Here is a 22,687-nt window from a genome sequence, read left to right as displayed (position 1 = left end):
GTCCCAAAAGACTGGTTTATTGTCCAAAGAATCTTCGGCAGCCACCACGAAAGGCGCCATCCATGCCGACAGCAGCGCACGTATCCACGCCAGTGGCACTGATTTTGTGGGTGCAAAAAAAATTGTTCAAATGGCTCTGAGCACTATGGGACTCAACATCTTAGGTCATAAGTCCCCTAGAACTTAGAACTACTTAAACCTAACTAACCTAAGGACATCACACACACACCCATGCCCGAGGCAGGATTCGAACCTGCGACCGTAGCAGTCCCGCGGTTCCGGACTGCAGCGCCAGAACCGCACGGCCACCGCGGCCGGCTTGTGGGTGCAATTTCAGCCCAACATGCCACACGCAAGCAAATAGGTTGCAAAGTTTTTCTACACCTCGACTGTTGTAATTCCAGTGCACAACTACGGAGTGCGAGTTGAGATCGAGCCCTCCACGGGCGAATTATCTAGGTTGTAAGTCGACTGCTGGCACAGCCCATATATCGGAATCTCTCGTGCAACCTCCCACGGCTTGATCTCCTTTCCCTCCGAGTCTATCGACCTCGCCCCTTAGCCTCGTTGTGCTGCACCAAGACCTGGCGTCTACCACACGTTTTGGCATTATGGCAAGTCGTCGTTCCAGTGCACCATGTGGATAATTAACTCACTTTAATAACAACAATTCGGTCTCCCATGGCCAGACGTACCTATTCTCTCCCAGTTGAGGACAGAGCAGAGACATGATGAAGAGCTGCGTGTTTTTGTAACTAAGCTCTTAAAAACAAGAAGAAATATTTTATACCGGTAAAATTCTACCTGAGCATCAGGGTCTAACCCAATGTGAGTCTTACACAGAGTCGGCCTAAGACGATCCCTGCAGCTATAGTCCCATCCACAAACTATGGCGGTTCGCGCTTGTCGAGGCACGGGCGGGAATGAAATTGCTGACAATTCCAATCGATAGTTGCGTTACGCGCATGCGAGTGCTTTGCGCTTGAAGGAAGCAAATTATGACTCTCGCTTGCTTATGCAGAATTTATCACTTACCACCACCATCAGCATTGACAACTAGGAACAAATGAAATAGAAATTCAGTAAGCAACTCGCTTCGATCACGTTTATGCTGTTATTAGCTGCGGCATTCAGAGCAGAGCGAACACTATTGAACGCTCATTGGCTGTCGGAGTACGCGTGACGTAAGTGCGCAGAACAAGCCAAACTTGACCGGCATCGTTCGTGACTCCAACTGTAGTACTATAGTTACCTGATCTCTGCCGTGAAGAGCTAACGACAGCAGAAGAAACAATAGTCACCCACAGAGCTGCGAAAAACCTGAGTTGTTACCATAAAGCCGTTTACGAAATCGATTTCCTAGCACCCTCTGTTTTTGAAACGTCCTGAGTTTAGTACTTGATTCAGAGAAAGCCATTTTGAAAGTTAAAAAAATGTTCAAATGTGTGAAATCTTATGGGACTTAACTGCTAAGGTCATCAGTCCCTAAGCTTACACACTACTTAACCTAAATTATCCTAAGGACAAACACACACATCCATGCCGGAGGGAGGACTCGAACCTCCGCTGGGACCAGCCGCACAGTCCATGACTGCAGTGCCTTAGACAGTTAAACGTCTGACCAATGCAATAAAAAAAAATGTCGTGTGACGAGGTCCTCCCGTCGGGTAGACCGCTCGCCTGGTGCACGTCTTTCGATTTGACGCCACTTCGGCGACTTGCGCATCGATGGGGATGAAATGATGATGATTAGGACAACACAACACCCAGTCCCTGAGCGGAGAAAATCTCCGACCCAGCCGGGAATCGGAACCGGGCCCTTACGACTGACAGTCTGTCGCGCTGACCACTCAGCTACCGGGGGCGGACACCAATGCAATTACTCTACAATATGTCTTGTCACTGAAAAGCCAGGTAGCAGCAGCTGTTTGTGAAATATTTCAGTTTTGCTTCAGACGACTCATTCAAGTTCTCTTCTTTACCCTGCTTCTTTGAAACGATTAAATATTTGCAAAAGTGTACCTTACAAATGTCAATTTGATACTCCATTTGTCCATTTTGCTTCAGATGACTCATTCAAGTTTTCTTCTTTACCCTGATTCCTTTGAAGCGATTAAATCTTTGCAAAAGTGTATCTTACAAATGTCAATTTGACACTCGATTTGTCCATTTTGCATCCTACGACTGGCTATTAAAATTCGGAGAAACTCCAGATTATAGGGACCCAAGTTTTCGATACACTCAAAGATCTGATCATAATCTCCAGTTTCGCTGTCCGCCTCCGTAGCGCAGCGGTAGCGTTACCGCCTACCTCGGAAGGGGACCCGAGTTCGATTCCCGGCATGGGACTGGGTGTCGTGTCTCCTTCACCATCAATTTCATCATCATTGATACGCAAGTCGCCGAAGTGGCGTCAACTAAAAAGACTTGCACTACGGCGACCGAACCCCGAAGGGGAAACCCCGGCCAATAATAACATACGATCAGTGTGTGTATGTGTGTTTGTGTGTTGGGGCTTATGGGCGCTCAACGTCGAGGTCATCAGCGCCCTGACACACATTAAAGGGAACGAATGTGGACAGACCTAATAAATCTGAAACACACACGCAAAGAAAGCATGGTAAGAAGGAAAATGCTACATAAGAAATTAGAACGTAAGGAAAGGGAAAACGTAGCAACAAGAATGCCACAGTAAATTGTCATTGGCTGGCCACTTACATAAAAAATGGGCGAGCTTGTCACACAGTGAGCAAATTAAGATCCTCTCCCTAATATCTTTGTAAAAACATTTGACATTGCACATAACTTTAAAACTTTAACTACATTCGTCCGAGTGTTGCGTAAAAGAGATGAAAGGTCCGCTGGCAAGTCAGCTGCGGCCCGCTGGTCAGAAAATAAAAAGGAATCCAATAAAACGTGGCGCACAGAGACCTGGACGCCACAAGCACCACACATTGGAGGGTCCTCCCGCAGGAGTAGGAAGCCATGCGTCATAGGGCTGTGGCCTATCCGGAGCCGAGTGAGGAGAACCTCGTCCCGTCGACGGGGCTTAAAGGAAGTACACCACACAGGCGTTGTGGGATTGACTATACGGAGCTTATTGTCAGTCACTTCCAGCCACTCATCCTCCCACCGACACATGACACGAGAGCTCAACAGAGAGGTGAGTGCGTGCAGGGGTATAGCACACTTTGATACTTGTGGATCGAGACACGCCTCCTTGGCTGCGAGATCTGCCCTTTCATTCCCAGCAATGCCGACATGCCCCGGAACCCAGCAGAAAACCACCAACTTCCCTAATCGCTGTAGGTGGAGGAGGGCATCTTGGATGGTCTGGATCACGTTTAATGCTGGGATACCAGTTCGATTTTACACAGAGTACGCGAAGGAACTTGCCCCCCTTCTTGCAGCGGTGTGCCGTACGTCTCTAGAAGAGCGTAGCGTTCCAAAGGATTGGAAAACGGCACAGGTCATCCCCGTTTCCAAGAAGGGACGTCGAACAGATGTGCAGAACTATAGACCTATATCTCTAACGTCTATCAGCTGCAGAATTTTGGAACACGTATTATGTTCGAGTATAATGACTTTTCTGGAGACTAGAAATCTGTTCTGTAGGAATCAGCATGGGTTTCGAAAAAGACGGTCGTGTGAAACCCAGCTCGCGCTATTTGTCCACGAGACTCAGAGGGCCATAGACACGGGTTCCCAGGTAGATACCGTGTTTCTTGACTTCCGCAAGGCGTTCGATACAGTTCCCCACAGTCGTTTAATGAACATAGTAAGAGCACATGGACTATCAGACCAATTGTGTGATTGGATTGAAGAGTTCCTAGATAACAGAAAGCAGTATGTCATTCTCAATGGAGAGAAGTCTTCCGAAGTAAGAGTGATTTCAGGTGTGCCGCAGAGGAGTGTCATAGGACCGTTGCTATTCACAATAAACATAAATGACCTTGTGGATGACATCGGAAGTTCACTGAGGCTTTTTGCAGATGATGCTGTGGTGTATCGAGAGGTTGTAACAATGGAAAATTGTACTGAAATGCAGGAGGATCTGCAGCGAATTGACGCATGGTGCAGGGAATGGCAACTGAATCTCAATGTAGACAAGTGTAATGTGCTGCGAATACATAGAAAGATAGCTCCCTTATCATTTAGCTACAAAATAGCAGGTCAGCAACTGGAAGCAGTTAATTCCATAAGTTATCTGGGAGTACGCATTAGGAGTGATTAAAAATGGAATGATCATATAAAGTTGATCGTCGGTAAAGCAGATGCCAGACTGAGATTCATTGGAAGAATCCTAAGGAAATGCAATCCTAAAACAAAGGAAGTAGGTTACAGTACGCTTGTTCGCGCACTGCTTGAATACTGCTCAACAGTGTGGGATCGGTACCAGATAGGGTTGATAGAAGAGATAGAGAAGATCCAACGGAGAGCAGCGCGCTTCGTTACAGGATCATTTAGTAATCGCGAAAGCGTTACGGAGATGATAGATAAAGTCCAGTGGAAGACTCTGCAGGAGAGACGCTCAGTAGCTCGGTACGGGCTTTTGTTGAAGCTTCGAGAACATATCTTCACCGAAGAGTCAAGCAGTATATTGCTCCCTCCTACGTATATCTCGTGAAGAGACCATGAGGATAAAATCAGAGAGATTAGAGCCCACACAGAAGCATACCGACAATCCTCCTTTCCACGAACAATACGAGACTGGAATAGAAGGGAGAACCGATAGACGTATTCAAGGTACCCTCCGCCACACACCGTCAGGTGGCTTGCGGAGTATGGATGTAGATGTAGATGTAGACTATTTTATCTGCTGGATACAAACGTTGCAAAGAGTTAAGGGCACTTAGTGAATCGGAACAGATAAGAAATTTAGGACAGGAAGAATGTCTCATCTGCTCCAGTGCCCGCAAGATCGCAGACAATTCTGCATCAAAGACAGTAAAAGTCTGAGGCAGTCGGACCTTGAGGACACGATCCGGAAAAACAACAGAGCAACCAACGGAATCCCCTTGTTCATTTCCAGTTTTGCTCCGCACACGAAGAGGTCTCGCCGTAGGGCAGATCTTAAAAGACGAGCGGGACCTGCACAACAGTGGTCAACGACGGGCGTGAGATTGGTGGGGCGTACTGGCCAAAAATACGTACGGATCTGACCTCCAGTTCTGACCCGTCACAGAAATCCATTCGTTTGCGGCCAGCTAATAGGACGCGCCACGCACCCGGCTGCCATCCACCACACTGGGCTACTTACCGACCACGGTCATGTCGCCGTGCTCGGAGACGGTCTGGAAGGAGGGCGCCTCCCCGGAGACCTCGCAGCGGTAGCGGCCGGAGCTGCTCAGAGTCACGTCCTTCAGCTCCACCTGGCTCGCCGTCGAGTTGTTCATCTGCGAACACAAACGGGCCGGTTACCGTCTGCCAAACAGCGTCCGCGCTCAGCACCTTAACCGATCAAGCAGAGCAGATGACCATTTTATTCTACAAAAATTTCAACCATTAAAGATCACTTCCACCCTCAACTCTTGAGGTGTCTCATCAGATAACTCAACGGACTCATTAAAGGGGGTAGGACGTCAAACGGTCCGACGTGGAGCGGGAGAGGCACCTCACGACATTTTAATTACCACTGTCAACACTTTTACAAATAAATTCATAAAACTTTGTCAACACTACAAGGAGGGATTCAGGATTCAAACTCATAGAAATGTAAGTTCAAAAGTATAACAAAATAATTTTTTTTACGTGTGAAATTTCATCATTTTTTCACTTACTATTGGCTGCTTTTGTTGCTGTACGTACACTTTCCTTCATAAGTAAGGGAGACTCTTCGATGAATTTTGCACAGCGTACAAACCTTACTTACAGGTGTATTAAACTCTAGAATTTAAGTAATTAATGAAAAAAATGAATGAGCTGGTACATTTTAAACTTCATGTTTAGAAAAAACTCAAATTTTATGGTTAATTACCTCAATTTCAGCAGAGTTTTTAATGGATTTGGAAAGTTCTAGAGTTCCATACACCTGTAAGCATGGTTTGTATCCTGTGCAAAATTCATTGAAGACTCTCCGTTACTAATGACGAAAAGTGTTCCTATAGCAACGAATGCAGCCAGTAGTAAGTGAAAAAAATGATGATATTTCACATGTTAAAAAAAATATATTTTGTTATATTTTTGAACTTCCACTGCTATGAGCGTGAATCCTGAACCATTCTTGGTCATGCTGACAAAGTTTTATGAATTTATTTGTAAAAGTATAGATAGTGGAAATGAAAATGTCCTGTGGTGCCTCTCCTGCTCCAAGTCGGCCAGTTTGACGTCCTACCCCCCTTAAACGCTTATCTTGTATTTCGATACCATTCGTAATTTTCTTTGCTGTCGGTACGAATGCTACAGCATGCGCCACCAGTATATTCCAAAAAGCCGCTCATAAACACGGATATTTCCGGGGCTCGTACCTCGTGTTCCATTGGTGACAGAAAGGTAGGGTCAAATGCTTTAGACAGATCATTTGTACGGCCAGAAAAAGAATCCTTTTATTATAACTCTCCTACAGTATAATGTCAAAATTTGAACATTACATTTGCTGGCCGGTGTAGCCGAGCGGTTCTAGGCGCTTCAGTCTAGAGCCGGTCGCAGATTCGAATCCTGCTTCGGGCATGGATGTGTGTGATGTCCATAGGTTAGTTACGTGTAAGTAGTTCGAAGTTCTAGGTGACTGATGATCTCAGATGTCAAGTCCCATAGTGCTCAGAGCCATTTGAACCATTTTTGAACATTACACACTTTCTCCAGCTTAGGCTAACAGAGCAAATCGGTTGATGTTTTCTGCAGTGGATGTCAGATACGGTGTACCTTATGGAGCTTATGGAGGCACCATTTAGTTCATGGGCGATTCCTTCGCAAACCCGAGAAAAGCAATGTTCACTATGTTTTTGTCGTCAGCACTGGATGCCTAAGTAACAAACAGCGTCAAGTTCCTCAGATTTTAACAATATATTCTCTAGGTCATTATCTAGAAATGACATCTTCCCGTTTACAAATATCTTTATACGTTATCGAGAAACAAAAGATGGTTCAAAGGGCTCTGAGCACTATGGGACTTAACAGCTGTGGTCATCAGTCCCCTAGAACTTAGAACTATTTAAACCTAACTAACCTAAGGACATCACACACATCCATGCCCGAGGCAGGATTCGAAGCTGCGATTGTAGCGGTCGCGCGGTTCCAGACTGTAGCGCCTAGAACCGCTCGGCCACACCGGCCGGCTATCTAGAAGCACACATCGTTCCCGGGTACAAGAACCGAGCCGAGTATGCCAAGACGACCACGCACAGCAAATGTCCGATACGTTTATGATTTATTTCTAAGAGGACGATCTCGAACAAACTTGAAAATCATCTTCATATCTTTATTGAGCAAGCAATAAAGGAAAAAAAGAAACGTTAGGAGTATGTATTAAAATCCATGGAGAAGAAACAAAAACTTTAAGGTTCGCCGATGACATTGTAATTCTGTCAGAGACAGCAAAGTACTTGGAAGAGCAGTTGAACGGAATGGACGGTGTCTTGAAAGGAGGGTATAAGATGAATATCAAGAAAAGCAAAACGAGGATAATGGAATGTAGTCGAATTAAGTCGGGTGATGATGAGAGATTACATTAGGAAATGAGACATGTTGTGAGGCATCAAGGGATCACCAATTTAGTATTGGCGGACAGCGTGGAGGGTAAAAATCATTGAGGGAGACCATGAGATGAGTACACTAAGCAAATTGAGAAGGATGTAGACTGCAGTAGGTACTGGGAGATGAAGAAGTTTGCACAGGATAGAGTAGCATGGTGAGCTGCATCAAACCAGTCTCAGGACTGAAGACCACAACAACAACAACAACAACATCTTTATCCATTTCTGAGATACAGAGATTCAAATTTATCCTATTTTTATACGTAAAATACGCATGTAAAATCGAGTTTCATGCGAAAACGTAGTTTATGATGTGACGTAGCATGTATAAATACCCTGTAAAGTCTCTTTGTTATAATAAGATAGTTTTGGGAACCCCAGGTTGCGGTACTGAAGCACAAGGAAAATTTTTGTGCACCTGAAATCCGATCTGAGTTAAAAAATTAATTTTGCGTTATTTCAGTATCACATAAGTAAACTACCGAAATTTTACTCACCCATAAAGCTCTTTTCGTAAGAGTGAAAGCCCTGTTTTAGCAGGGAGAACAAGGGAGCCAGTGGGTAAATGCTGCTATAGCAGCACAAGGAAGACGAATATGCTCCTTTTCAATATGTTCGGACTGAAAAGTCGGACATCCTTAAGAATTTTCGCAACAACTTAAGTGTGGCGCGCTTTTTTTATGCTGAGAGAGAAGGAGAGAGTGGTAGCGAGAAAGGGACGGAAAAGTAATAGATACTGGAAGATAGTAGACAGTAGTTGTAGCATAGAAAGAACGAAGGAGACCATGGCAGTGTTAGAGAAAGCGGAACACAATGGCAGTGGAGCATAGTCGACAGTGACAGAATAAGCCTAGGAAAAGAGAAGAAAACAACGCTGCCTGAGATGAATAAAAAAAAGGAGAAAATGGAAATGGATTAGAACCAATGATTATGAGAGACAGCAATGAACAGATAGTGACAGAGAGAAGAGGCATCAGTAGTGGGAAGGAAGGAAGAGGGAGCAAGAGGGATACAGTGACAGTGGGAGGGGACAGTAATAAAAAGAGTAGCAGAGGTAGTAGAACAGAACGAAAGAGACTGTGGTTGTAAGATAGGAGACAGTGACAGTTAGAGAGGCACAAAGAGGTAATGACGAAGAGTTGGAGTGAATGAGTGAGTGAGATTGGTCAAGTGGAAGTGGATGAGTTTGAGAGACTTACAGCGATAGACTACGCTGTCGGCGAGTTACAATCAGGTGAGCTTGTGGGAGTGAGGGGTGATTTTCATGTTAAAAAGAGCGCTGAAATTGTGCAAGTGAAAGTGGATGAGTATGAGCGACTTACAGCGATTGACTAGTGGTTGTGGGCAAGTTCCAGATAGGTTAGCTCTTGAGAGCGAGGGGCAATTTACACGTTAAAAAGAGCGCGAATATATTCGCATGCCAAAACGTTTGAGGAAAACTTGTAAAGGAGCGGAGGAAGATTGAATAACTTAGTTGGTACCCCACTCTTCAGTCAGAGTATTTAAACAGGACCATATTCACCTTTCTTGTGCTCCGATAGGAGCATGTTTCCGCTGTGTGAGTTTACGACCATTGCGCTCTCATTTAAATATATGGCGGAAAGAGTCAGCCTACAGGAATTTTGAAACGAACCCTTTCGGCCAGGACCATGTGTCACAAATAGGGCAGATTCACCACGAGATGGCGAAACTCACAGGCGTCAGTTGTCTATTGAGGCCTAAGCACTGTAGTGTGCGAGTGAGACAGACGAGAACCTTCATCATTGAGAAACCCAGTAGAAGGCGTTTGTGGCCACGGAGATATAACAGTGTTAAATATGGTGGACCTAAAATTGGAAATAAAGGGAAAAATTTATGAAAACTATTTACTTCTATAGTAATTCAGGGAATGAAAGCATCTTCACCAACCTTCATAAGTTTTCGTGGTGATCCCAACAAAACTTGAATACTGATCATATCTACAATACTGTTAAAGCGAAATTAACAAATTTTGTAGCAAAGACCTGAATGCTAAAATCTGAACGCTTTGGTCGATCTTAACGATCGACATTTCATATAGAAGCGCATCATTAAAATGACAAATGTTGTAAATATCAACTCTGTAGCATTATTTGTTTAAAAGATGTACTAAATTTAAATTATCAATATTTTCAGTTAAGCATTCAGATCAATTCATCCCCACAAAACATATTGAACGATGACGGCATGACACCTTATTGAATCATTAGGTAATAGAATATTTGTTGTAAAGTTTAGTACATAATAGTTACTTTTTTCTTTATTTATTTATCAGAAAGCACATTGGTGCAAGGCTACTGGCCGTGACATTCAAAGCTAAGAAGGAAATTGTATTGGTTTTATAGAAAAGAATTTAACGGTTATTATGTAAAGGGTATTGTTGTTACTTTATTTAGAACGTAAAAGTCGTAAAGCTTTGATTATTTAAAAATGTTAAAATGTAAAATAATGCAGAATAAGCTGTAGCCAATCGGATGGACGGCATCAGGAAAGGGATCTGCCCTAGTCAGTTCAGCGCGGATATTAGGCGCGGGGGAAACGCGGCCGGTGAGGGGCAGAAGTAAAGTGCTGGTGCAGATGCGAAATCTGACAGTTCGGCTGGACACAGCAAAGGGTACAGTTTGGATTGAGTCGCGAAAGCGGACAGTCGGTCTTTAGACAGCGAGGATGTGAAACAACTTAGAGAATTTCGCGTTGTGTGGTATCGCGGGAGTTTGTCTCTGAGCGGTGAGCAGCCACGCGTCTGGTAAGAACTCTAACTTCTCGCGTAGATAACTTGTATTTCGCGATGAGATTGTGAATGATCGAACTGTGTCAAATGGAATGCGCTGGAGTGTAATAATAATTCTAAATACGACCACTTTCGGTATTAGTTTTCTTACTGAATGAACATTATTCTAATCAAATCGCAACTGTGTGACCTACAGCAGTTATGGGTCGTTAATTTAGTTCCCGATATTATTATTATTACTCTTATTATACGTTGTGTTAACTTTGTTTCATACAATTTCGCAAAGTTTCCATCAGCCAGACAATGTAATCAAAGGGCCACAAGTGTCTAATTTAGAGCGTGTAATACGACACTTGCGGTTCAAATCATAGATGAGTTTGAGCCAAGACATTTCGACAAAGAGGAACCGCATGTGAAGTCCGAACGTCTCTGAGATGTTACCTCGCAGCTGGTGTGCATTACCTTAGATTTATCGACATTTAAGAACGCCACTCATTACACCAAGGAGAGCGCTGCTACAATACTGTCTGCGTTCCCTTGTGGCCAGCCAACTACGATACGTTTCTGTAGACTATAGCATCATCAGCAAAGATGCCGCTACTGCTACTGACCCTAACTCAAAAAATTATTTTCTTTTATCTAAAACTTTAGGGGCACTGTTAAGTTTTCTTAGAACACACTCAGTGATACTTCCTTTTCTGTTGAAGATCCAGCATTAATATTCTGAAAACCACTATGAAAAGCATGGCAAATAATACAGGGCTATTACAAATGATTGAAGCGATTTCATAAATTCACTGTAGCTCCATTCATTGACATATGGTCACGACACACTACAGATACGTAGAAAAACTCATAAAAGTTTTGTTCGGCTGAAGCCACACTTCAGGTTTCTGCCGCCAGAGCGCTCGAGAGCGCAGTGAGACAAAATGGCGACTCGAGCCGAGAAAGCGTATGTCGTGCTTGAAATGCACTCACATCAGTCAGTCATAACAGTGCAACGACACTTCAGGACGAAGTTCAACAAAGATCCACCAACTGCTAACTCCATTCGGCGATGGTATGCGCAGTTTAAAGCTTCTGGATGCCTCTGTAAGGGGAAATCAACGTGTCGGCCTGCAGTGAGCGAAGAAACGGTTGAACGCGTGCGGGCAAGTTTCACGCATAGTGATGTGAAAGATTCAGTGTTTAAACCTCCTCTACCAAGAAACGTGCCAGAACTGCGATCTCGCATCAACAGTGCTTTCGAACTCATTGATGGGGACATGCTGCACCGAGTGTGGGAGGAACTTGATTATCGGCTTGATGTCTGCCGAATCACTAAAGGGGCACATATCGAACATTTGTGAATGCCTAAAAAAACTTTTTGAGTTTTTGTATGTGTGTGCAAAGCATTGTGAAAATATCTCAATTATTGTAGAGCTATGAAATCGCTTCAATCATTTGTAATAGCCCTGTACTTCTCGTACAAGTTTCTTCTCGGTTCCTTCGTGTATGAGGCATGGGGAGAGCAACTCCTTCAGTATATCTGTGCGCGTTGTAATTGATCAAATAATTTCATTGCAGTCGCTACGGGAGTGATACTAAGGGTCCTTAATGTATTTCTCTATTACTACTGGTTCTTCAAACCTAGCAAGTAGGCTTTGACAGGGTCGTTTGGATCTACGTTTAAGTATATTCCCCTCCCGGCGGGTCAGGGATTTTCTCTGCCTCGTGATGACTGGGTGTTGTGTGCTGTCCTTAGGTTAGTTAGGTAGTTATAGGGGACTGATGACCATAGATGTTAAGTCCCATAGTGCTCAGAGCCATTTGAACCATTTTTTTTAAGTATATTCCCGTTCAGGTCCTTCGGCATCTCCGTAACACTCACCAGTGTATCATTTAAATTAGTCATTACTCTCGTGTTCTTTTTATACGCTCAGTATCATCTGATCTTGCAGATGTGGCTTCCACACATTTCAGCAGCATTCAGAGTTGGATTGCATTATTGTTATTTAAGATATCTCCTTTGTAAACTCTTTGCATTTTTCCAGTACACTAGCAATTAACCAAAATCTGCCACCTGCTTTCCGTATTACTGACCTTACGAGATCGTCCCATTCCATACCGCTTACAAACGCTTGCACCCAGGAACTTGTACGAGTTGACTGATTCCACATTTGACCATTCGGATGTAATCATAGCTTACTATTCCGCCAACAACTTCGTTTCAGCCATTTTGCAATAGAGGGCAGAACCGGCAAGCGGTGGTGCAGGTGGTACGTCGCGTAAGTGTCGTAGAGTGAGCTTAGGCAGTTGAGATGGCAATTTCATCAAAATATTAGTCGATTTGTTAGTACCTCATAAGTTATTCTCTATTGAATACGTCAGCTTAAAAAGCTTACCTCTCGTCATTTGCAGGAAGTATCAATTTTCTGTGGCTAAAGCTCTTAAGATGCTGGATAAGACGAATGGTGAGGCACCTGTTAGTGAAAAAACATGTAGAGAACCTTGCCAGCGTTTGACAAACGGCAATTCTGACGTCGAAAACCGGCATGATGGTGGAAGAGAGAAGGTTACCGAAGCTACTAAAACTGACGAAAGCAATGACAGGAGATCTTTATCGAAGGAAATAACGCGTTCGAGCCGATCACGGAAAGGCAGTCGGCCACAGCACAGCGATATACATGAAAAGGCGATTTTCCAGCATGACGACGCTCGATGCCGTGACGCAAAACCCATCAAAACGTACTTGGAAAAGTAGAAATTCAATGTTCTACCCTACCTGCCGTATTCTCCAGACATTGTTCCAAATGGTTGAAATGGCTCTAGGCACTGTTGGACTTAGTTCCCTAGAACTTAGAACTACTTAAACCTTACTAAGCGAAGGACATCACACACATCCATGCCCGAGGCAGGATTCAAACACGCGACCGTAGCAGCAGCGCGGTTCCGGACTGAAGCGCCTAGAACCACTCGGCCACAGCGACCGGCAGACATTGTTCCATCTAACTACCAACATTTTCGACCAATTTCATACGGCCTGGCTGACCAGCACTTCCGGTCATATGGACAAAGGCAAATTGGATCGATTTCTGGATCTTCTCAAAAGACGCCCAGTTATGCTGCCACCATATTCATATGGCGCATGAAGCATGGTAGAAAGTACTGGCCAGCATTGGCCAATACTTTGAATCGTAAGTTTTTTGTAAGGTTTTCATAATAAAGCCTCGAACTTCGAGATAATACGCCGGACGTAAAACTGTAGATCTAATATATTATGGCGTTTTGTACAGTGCATGATACTATATTTTTGAATATTTCAAATAAGTTTCCAGTGTATGCAAGTTCTCTGTAATCTTATTAAGATCCCAACACAGTTCTCTGGAGTGCGCCTGAAGTTCCTTGTACGTCTGTCGATGAGTGTGTGTGGAATATAACATTTTTGTCCCCATTACCAACCAACGCATAAATTTCGTTTCGTACGCTATATGCTCGTACTTTAGTTACCAAGCATCGAGATCAGGTGCTGATGTATACGCTTCTCGAAAGGCAAAAAATACTTTATCTACCTTGACCGATAGCTCTCAGGTTGTCATACGAGAAAAGCACGAGTCCTGTTGCGCACGACTAATGTCTCCGGAATCCACGTATCTTGTCACGGAGAAGGTCTTCTGCAGTTGAATATAAAGCACTGAACCCTATTAGCCAAATTCACAGAGCCAGTCTCACTTATGTTGATATTCTCCGTATGTCCTTATCTTTATCATTAGTTTGTAACACGGTACTTTACCGAATGCATTCCGATAATCGTATCAAGACGAAACCTCCCTATTTACGTGCATCAACTGATTGCAAGATATCGTGCAGGGATAAGGGAAGGTCTATTTCACAAAACTGGCTTGTCCTGAGTTCGTGCCGATTCACCGAGAAAGGCTTTCTGTCCTCCAGAAATATCATGATGTTAAGAATCTGGAAACTTTCCCGGCATATTGTATACTCGATGATGTGGAAACAACTTACTGGAATGCAGCCGCCTGACGTCTTCGACAACCGTCGACAATTTGACAGGTGCACGCTCTGTCACTCACGAATTTGTATCTTGAAGATGAAAATTTGAACACCTGTCGAAATGTCGGCGGTTGTCGAAGGCGTCACCCAACTGCATTACCGACATTTTGTACGCTAGGAGATACTCAGGTTTCACATTACAACAGGGAGAGCTCTCATGATGATTTCTACCACGTACCAAGCTGGAACATAGTACGTGGTAGTAAGGACGACTGGCGGCACTTCCGGAACATCAAGTTCAAAAAATGGCTCTGAGCACTATGGGACTTAACTTCAGAGGTCATCAGTCCCCTAGAACTTAGAACTACTTAAACCTTACTAAAAAATGGTTCAAATGGCTCTGAGCACTATGTGGCTTAACTTCTGAGGTCATCAGTCGCCTAGAACTTAGAACTAATTAAACCTAACTAACCTAAGGACATCACACACAGCCATGCCCGAGGCAGGATTCGAGCCTGCGACCGTAGCGGTCGCGCGGTTCCAGACTGTAGAGGCTAGAACCGCTCGGCCACTCCGGCCGGCGAACCTCAAGTATCATAATGTTTTGGTTCAAAATGTGCTGTACTGTACATTACGTACGGTCGGTTCTTTGTGTTCCATAGCCAACCTGGCAACTTAGGCAGCTTGGCTACCGACCCCACAGGAGGGGGAATGGAACGCATTTTCCGCGGCGTAGCTAGTGTGCGCCCGTTGCCAAGGAGACAGTAGCGAGGTGTTGGGCACTGCAGATGAGGGTAGGCACCCGCCAGAAATTGTTGGTGGCGTGCGGACCGTTTGTCGCGAGGCATCAGCGGAGTAGGCAGCTCACGTTCCCGGGGAAAGGAAACAGGCGCGGGTGGCGTGGGTGGTGGGGGTGGTAGTGGGGGTAAAGGCAGCGGGGTGGGTGTAGGGCAGAAGGAAACGGCGCCGAGAGAAAAAGGCCGTCAGCCGGCATCGCCGTCTCTGGCCGCTGCGCACTTCCTCGCTCCTAATTCTGCTCTCTGGGAAAGGCGACGTGGCACAGGTAAACCTTTTAGGCTGCTTTTAGAGCGAAAATTGTTGTGGAAAAGGAATCTGTTGTAGGGCACCGGCGCCGGGCGGAATGAATGATTCCTGTAGTCGGGGAACAGTGCCCTAGTGAGAAACGCAGTCGCCCTGGGGGCACACTCAGTGAAGAATTCCGCCATTGGCGTGGCTTTTCTCACTACGTGGATTACGTAGATGGGTTAATTTAAAACTCCCATTCATAAAGAAGGCCTCTTGCTTTTGATTTTAGACACAGTTTTAACGAACACAGGGAATGACTGCTACAAAAAATTTCAAAACACTCAAATCGCAGTTTATTTCATTTAGTAACATGGGTCGGTTGTACAACCACCTTGAACAGAATATCTATGGTGAGGCAGCACCTTCAAAACAGTAATATCTTGTGGAGCCAACATGTCAACAACTGATGCCTACAGGAAGGTAATCGTAACTGTTACACCATGAAGCACCAGTCCTATATTTGTCATACTTCGCGGATACGTTCATCATATAATGAGTATTAAATCATTGGAGTTGCATTCCATTCGGAACTCATGACTATCATCCACACCAATATGATTTGTGTCCCCCGTGGCAAAATATACTCTTTGTGGCATGCGAAAAACAGGCCACGAATATCATCTTGACGAATTTCTTACCATACCCGAAATACACTCGTATCATTTCATGAATAATGCTGGCTGGAGGTTGGTGTGAAGGTATACAGTTTCTTACCGCATCCCAAGCGTGCTCTATCGGTGAGAATGACGTCTTTCGGGATGGCACTCTTGTATAAAACAATATCGGACTTCTTGCCGCGTCAGTTCAGAATAAAACCCCGAGCTTTCGACGATTGCCTGTTTCGTCTTTCTCAGGAGCAACTGACTGTCTAAATTGCTTCTGGTGTGGCCTTATGTAGACGTCAGACGGTTTGCAACTGGTTGGCAATTACGCAATCCTGTGACACCATCTGCGCCGACTCATAGATGGCTTCAGATTGGTAGATAATAATACAGGGTGATTCAAAAAGAATACCACAACTTTAAAAATGTGTATTTAATGAAAGAAACATAATATAACCCTCTGTTATACATCATTACAAAGAGTATTTAAAAAGGTTTTTTTTTCACTCAAAAACAAGTTCAGAGATGTTCAATATGGCCCCCTCCAGACACTCGAGCAATATCAACCCGATACTCCAACTCGTTCCACACTCTCTGTAGCATATCAGGCCTAACAGTTTGGATAGCTGCTGTTATTTCTCGTTTCAAATCATCAATGGTGGCTGGGAGAGGTGGCCGAAACACCATATCCTTAACATACCCCCATAATAAAAAATCGCAGGGGGTAAGATCAGGGCTTCTTGGAGGCCAGTGATGAAGTGCTCTGTCACGGGCTGCCTGGCGGCCGATCCATCGCCTCGGGTACTTGACGTTGAGGTAGTTACAGACAGATAAGTGCCAATGTGGTGGCGCTCCATCCTGCTGAAATATGAATTGTTGTGCTTCTTGTTCGAGCTGAGGGAACAGCCAATTCTGTAACATCTCCAGATACTGTAGTCCAGTTACAGTAGCACCTTCGAAGAAAAAGGGACCAAAAACTTTATTGGCTGAAATGGCACAGAAAACGTTCACCTTAGGCGAGTCACGTTCATACTGAGTTGTTTCCCGCGGATTCTCAGTACCCCATATACAGACATTGTGACGGTTGACTTTCCCGTTAGTGTGGAAAGCTTTCTGTTGAGCGGTCGCCATCTTAGCATCAACTGACGCTGACACCTAGTCAACAGCGCCTCAAGCGAACAAATGTACAACTAAATGAAACTTTATAGCTCCCTTAATTCGCCGACAGATAGTGCTTAGCTCTGCCTTTTGTCGTTGCAGAGTTTTGAATTCCTAAAGTTGTGGTATTCTTTTTGAATCACCCTAAATAATGCTGTGACACCATCTGTGACCAGATTACGTAATTACCAACCAGACAGAATCCGTCTATGGGCTGTATAAGGCCACAACATCAGCAGTTCAGAGAGTGCCTCCTGACGAAAAAGATGTAGATTATCGTCGATATCTCGAGGTGCTACGCTGAACTGACATGCTATAAGACCAAGAACGTTCCGTACTTGCTCAATATGTGACAAAACACAAGACCAGTCACTTAGATAATGGGTCTGTGCAGTCCTGAAAGTGTTTGTCATGTGAATTGCACTGTGGGGTCGTGCACTATCCTCATAAAATATGCTATTAGGTCCTCTGGTCAGTGATGGGCCCTATAGCCTCCGTTCAGATATTAAAAAAATGTTCCTTCTATGGTAACTGTGACCTTTCATCTACGACCACGTTGGAGTCGACCTCACTGCCACAAAAAAGTGAGACTCATCGCTGAGTGCCACAGAATACCACTCAGTGTCTCAGTTGTCTCTGGGTCGACAACATCTAAGCCTCTATCTGTAAGGTCCCAGGCCAGCTTCGAGTAATCGGTCCTGAGAGTTTTTGGCGAAACTCTGCTCGGACCATCTATCCAGCAGCCTCCTGTTGGCTTCCATCAGAGCCAATCGGACAATACTACCATCGTCTCCAGGTGTAGTCTTTCGGCAAGGACTACTCTGCTTGCCACACTTTTGTAATTAGTCCTTATCGTCACAACCAACAGACATTATGGTAACGCAAATAATTTGTGCGTTCTGCAACTATGGTGCTCCCATGATCCTTATGCCAATGATTCGAACACTCTGAAAGTCAGAAAGCTGCGCTGCACTTCCTCTGGACACGCTGTTTTATAACCACCGCCTAACATGCTTCTAATTAGGCATACCGTTATCATCAGGTACTTACACCATTGTTCTTCTGGAATGTAGCGCACTGAACATAATCGGTCAGAAACGCGCAGTATAGGAAGTGATGATGACGATGAGGTCCCATACTCCGAGGAGCTTAGGGGACGATGCGGGAAACCCGCACTGCCGTACTAGGCAAGGTCCTAGTGGAGGTGGTTTGCCATTGCCTTCCTCCGACCGTAATGGGGATAAATGATGATGATGAAAACGACACAACAACACCCAGTCATTTCGAGGCAGGGAAAAATCCCTGACCCCGCCGGGAATCGAACCCGGGACCCCGTGCGCGGGAAGCGAGAACGCTACCGCAAGACCACGAGCTGCGGACGTATAGGAAGTAGATTGCAGTAATGCCAGCTGCGGGCCACAGTTGGTGTTATGTCTTGCAAAGTACAGCACAATCTTCCCATTGTTGCGAGACGAACCGTCCTGGCAAGCTGTGGAAACAGTTGACATAACAGTACCTACGTGGAAAAAGGTGGAATCTACGAGGGCAGTTCAATAAGTAATGCAACACTTTTTTTTCTCGGCCAATTTTGGTTGAAAAAACCGGAAATTTCTTGTGGAATATTTTCAAATATTCCCGCTTCGTCTCGTATAGTTTCATTGACTTCCGACAGGTGGCAGCGCTGTACGGAGCTGTTAAAATGGCGTCTGTAACGAATGTGCGTTGCAAACAACGGGCAGTGATCGAGTTTCTTTTGGCGGAAAACCAGGGCATCTCAGATATTCATAGGCGCTTGCAGAATGTCTACGGTGATCTGGCAGTGGACAAAAGCACGGTGAGTCGTTGGGCAAAGCGTGTGTCATCATCGCCGCAACGTCAAGCAAGACTGTCTGATCTCCCGCGTTCGGGCCGGCCGTGCACAGCTGTGACTCCTGCAATGGCGGAGCGTGCGAACACACTCGTTCGAGATGATCGACGGATCACCATCAAACTACTCAGTGCTCAACTTGACATCTCTGTTGGTAGTGCTGTCACAATTGTTCACCAGTTGGGATATTCAAAGGTTTGTTCCCGCTGGGTCCCTCGTTGTCTAACCGAACACCATAAAGAGCAAAGGAGAACCATCTGTGCGGAATTGCTTGCTCGTCATGTGGCTGAGGGTGACAATTTCTTGTCAAAGATTGTTACAGGCGATGAAACATGGGTTCATCACTAGGAACCTGAAACAAAACGGCAATCAATGGAGTGGCGCCACACCCACTCCCCTACCAAGAAAAAGTTTAAAGCCATACGCTTAGCCGGTATAGTCATGGTTACAGTCTTCTGGGACGCTGAAGGGGTTATTCTGTTCGATGTCCTTCCCCATGGTCAAACGATCAACTCTGAAGTGTATTGTGCTACTCTTCAGAAATTGAAGAAACGACTTCAGCGTGTTCGTAGGCACAAAAATCTGAACGAACTTCTCCTTCTTCATGACAACGCAAGACCTCACACAAGTCTTCGCACCCGAGAGGAGCTCACAAAACTTCAGTGGACTGTTCTTCCTCATGCACCCTACAGCCCCGATCTCGCACCGTCGGATTTCCATATGTTTGGCCCAATGAAGGACGCAATCCGTGGGAGGCACTACGCGGATGATGAAGAAGTTATTGATGCAGTAAGACGTTGGCTCCGACATCGACCAGTGGAATGGTACCGTGCAGCCATACAGGCCCTCATTTCAAGGTGTCGTAAGGCTGTAGCATTGAATGGAGATTACGTTGAAAAATAGTGTTGTGTAGCTAAAGGATTGGGGAATAACCCGGTGTATTTCAATGCTGAATAAAACAACCCCTGTTTCAGAAAAAAATGTGTTGCATTACTTATTGAACTGCCCTCGTATACCACTCCGGGCAGTCAATGCAATATTTACCATATGTGCTGCAAGGCACAGAAATGCCCAAGCAAACACAGTCAGAAAGCTTACAAATACCTAACCACTGTATACTAACATCAATTGTGGTGGTATCGCAGCATGGGGCGCCACCGACATTGCTGTTTTTGGAGCACACTTTGGCTCTACGACAGAACAGTCTGCTCTGAAAGCAACGGAGCTGGAACTGCTGCCACATCAGGTCAGCCCTGGCCCTGGCAGTAGTTTGCCAGCCATCAATTTGGCTATGTACACATCGAATGTATGACAACAACACAGCTAACAACATAAGCACTCCTGTTGACCAGCCAACCCCTAGCTGCCAGCAGCAGTGATGCCAGCCTTGCGAACAGCCAGACGGTCACTGATGATGGCAGTTCTCCAGTCGCAGTCACTATGTTGCATCACTGTGTCAAATGTTCACCGAGTGCCAAGTGAGTATCGTTTCGTCGCCTGACCACTAGCAGGCAGCGCACACTAGCTCTACACCAGCAGTGCCTAGTGCCTCTGTCACTTTGAACTCACTGGTTCAGTGCAGCCAAGCCTAGTCTCTAGGCCTACACCATACTGTGGTGTCAGTCCAGCAGCCATCAGTGGGAGATACTCAACAGCAGCCACACCTCACCACCAGCCATCACCCTGAGAGCGGCCATCTCTACTGACGCTGGTCTTCCCCACACCCACTGTCTGTGGACTGGTATTCTTCTGTAGAACTTTGACTCTCCACCCGCGGCTCATAGCTGCCGTCACGTCAAATATCATGACAGACCTAGACAGACTTTTTGACTTCGTCATATCCGTGTGTGTGTGAAATCTTATGGGACTTAACTGCTAAGGTCATCAGTACCTAAGCTTACACACTACTTAACCTAAAAGGACAAACACACACACCCATGGCCGGCCGGAGTGGCCGTGCGGATATAGGCGCTACAGTCTGCAGCCGAGCGACCGCTACGGTCGCAGGTTCGAATCCTGCCTCGGGCATGGATGTGTGTGATGTCCTTAGGTTAGTTAGGTTTAATTAGTTCTAACTTCTAGGGGACTCAGGACCTCAGAAGTTAAGTCGCATAGTGCTCAGAGTCATTTGAACCAACACACACCCTTGCCCGAGGGAGGACTCGAACCTCCGCTCGGACCGGCCGCATAGTCCATGACTGCAGCGCCTTAGACCGCTCGGATAATCCCACGCGGCGTCATATCCGTATAAGCTTAAGAAAATTCCCTTAGTTGTGTCTGTGTGAAACTACGGCTTATGTCACGCAGGACACCATTTTGAACATTGTTCTTTGTGTTGTGCTAACAAAGCATTACTATCGCATTACCTGGGAATACTTACTTAGAGTGTATGAACTTGCCACTTAAATAAAAGCACATCAAAATGGACAGATTGCCATCAACAGTCCGCAATCGAGCTGACGCTACAGATATGTTTGGAATTTAATGCAGGGTGGTGGTGGTTGTATTATTTGTCATTTTAACAGAAGTATACGGTGTTGTAACAGTAGTAAAAGCAGTGGGTATAGTAATCGTATGTTAGTCAAGGCAATTTGAAATAAAGGAAAACTATCAGGAATCGAATTCAGGATCTCCAAATAGCAGGAAGCGGTGCTGAGTACTCAGCTACGAATGTGAACTGGAGGTATATTGTATGAAATACACTCCTGGAAATGGAAAAAAGAACACATTGACACCGGTGTGTCAGACCCACCATACTTGCTCCGGTCACTGCGAGAGGGCTGTACAAGCAATGATCATACGCACGGCACAGCGGACACACCAGGAACCGCGGTGTTGGCCGTCGAATGGCGCTAGCTGCGCAGCATTTGTGCACCGCCGCCGTCAGTGTCAGCCAGTTTGCCGTGGCATATGGAGCTCCATCGCAGTCTTTAACACTGGTAGCATGCCGCGACAGCATGGACGTGAACCGTATGTGCAGTTGACGGACTTTGAGCGAGGGCGTATAGTGGGCATGCGGGAGGCTGGGTGGACGTACCGCCGAATTGCTCAACACGTGGGGCGTGAGGTCTCCACAGTACATCGATGTTGTCGCCAGTGGTCGGCGGAAGGTGCACGTGCCCGTCGACCTGGGACCGGACCGCAGCGACGCACGGATGCACGCCAAGACCGTAGGATCCTACGCAGTGCCGTAGGGGACCGCACCGCCACTTCTCAGCAAATTAGGGACACTGTTGCTCCTGGGGTATCGGTGAGGACCATTCGCAACCGTCTCCATGAAGCTGGGCTACGGTCCCGCACACCGTTAGGCCGTCTTCCGCTCACGCCCCAACATCGTGCAGCCCGCCTCCAGTGGTGTCGCGACAGGCGTGAATGGAGGGACGAATGGAGACGTGTCGTCTTCAGCGATGAGAGTCGCTTCTGCCTTGGTGCCAATGATGGTCGTATGCGTGTTTGGCGCCGTGCAGGTGAGCGCCACAATCAGGACTGCATACGACCGAGGCACACAGGGCCAACACCCGGCATCATGGTGTGGGGAGCG

At 45.7% G+C, this 22,687-nt stretch overlaps 1 protein-coding gene across 1 annotated transcript in view; it reads right to left on the bottom strand.

The window, feature by feature from the left end:
• The window catches only part of LOC126195466 (uncharacterized), a 229,110-nt gene that overhangs the window by 139,906 nt on the left and 66,517 nt on the right, over positions 1 to 22,687 (bottom strand). The window contains exon 3 of the mRNA XM_049934094.1: positions 5,261 to 5,396. Coding sequence (XP_049790051.1) covers positions 5,261 to 5,396 — 136 coding nt within the window. The remainder of the gene's footprint in view (positions 1 to 5,260; positions 5,397 to 22,687) is intronic.

Source organism: Schistocerca nitens, chromosome 7, assembly GCF_023898315.1.
Source record: "Schistocerca nitens isolate TAMUIC-IGC-003100 chromosome 7, iqSchNite1.1, whole genome shotgun sequence".
In the NCBI taxonomy this organism is placed as follows: domain Eukaryota; kingdom Metazoa; phylum Arthropoda; class Insecta; order Orthoptera; family Acrididae; genus Schistocerca; species Schistocerca nitens.
The sequence above is the reverse complement of the archived record's forward strand: the minus strand, read 5'-3'. Positions and strand labels throughout refer to the sequence as shown.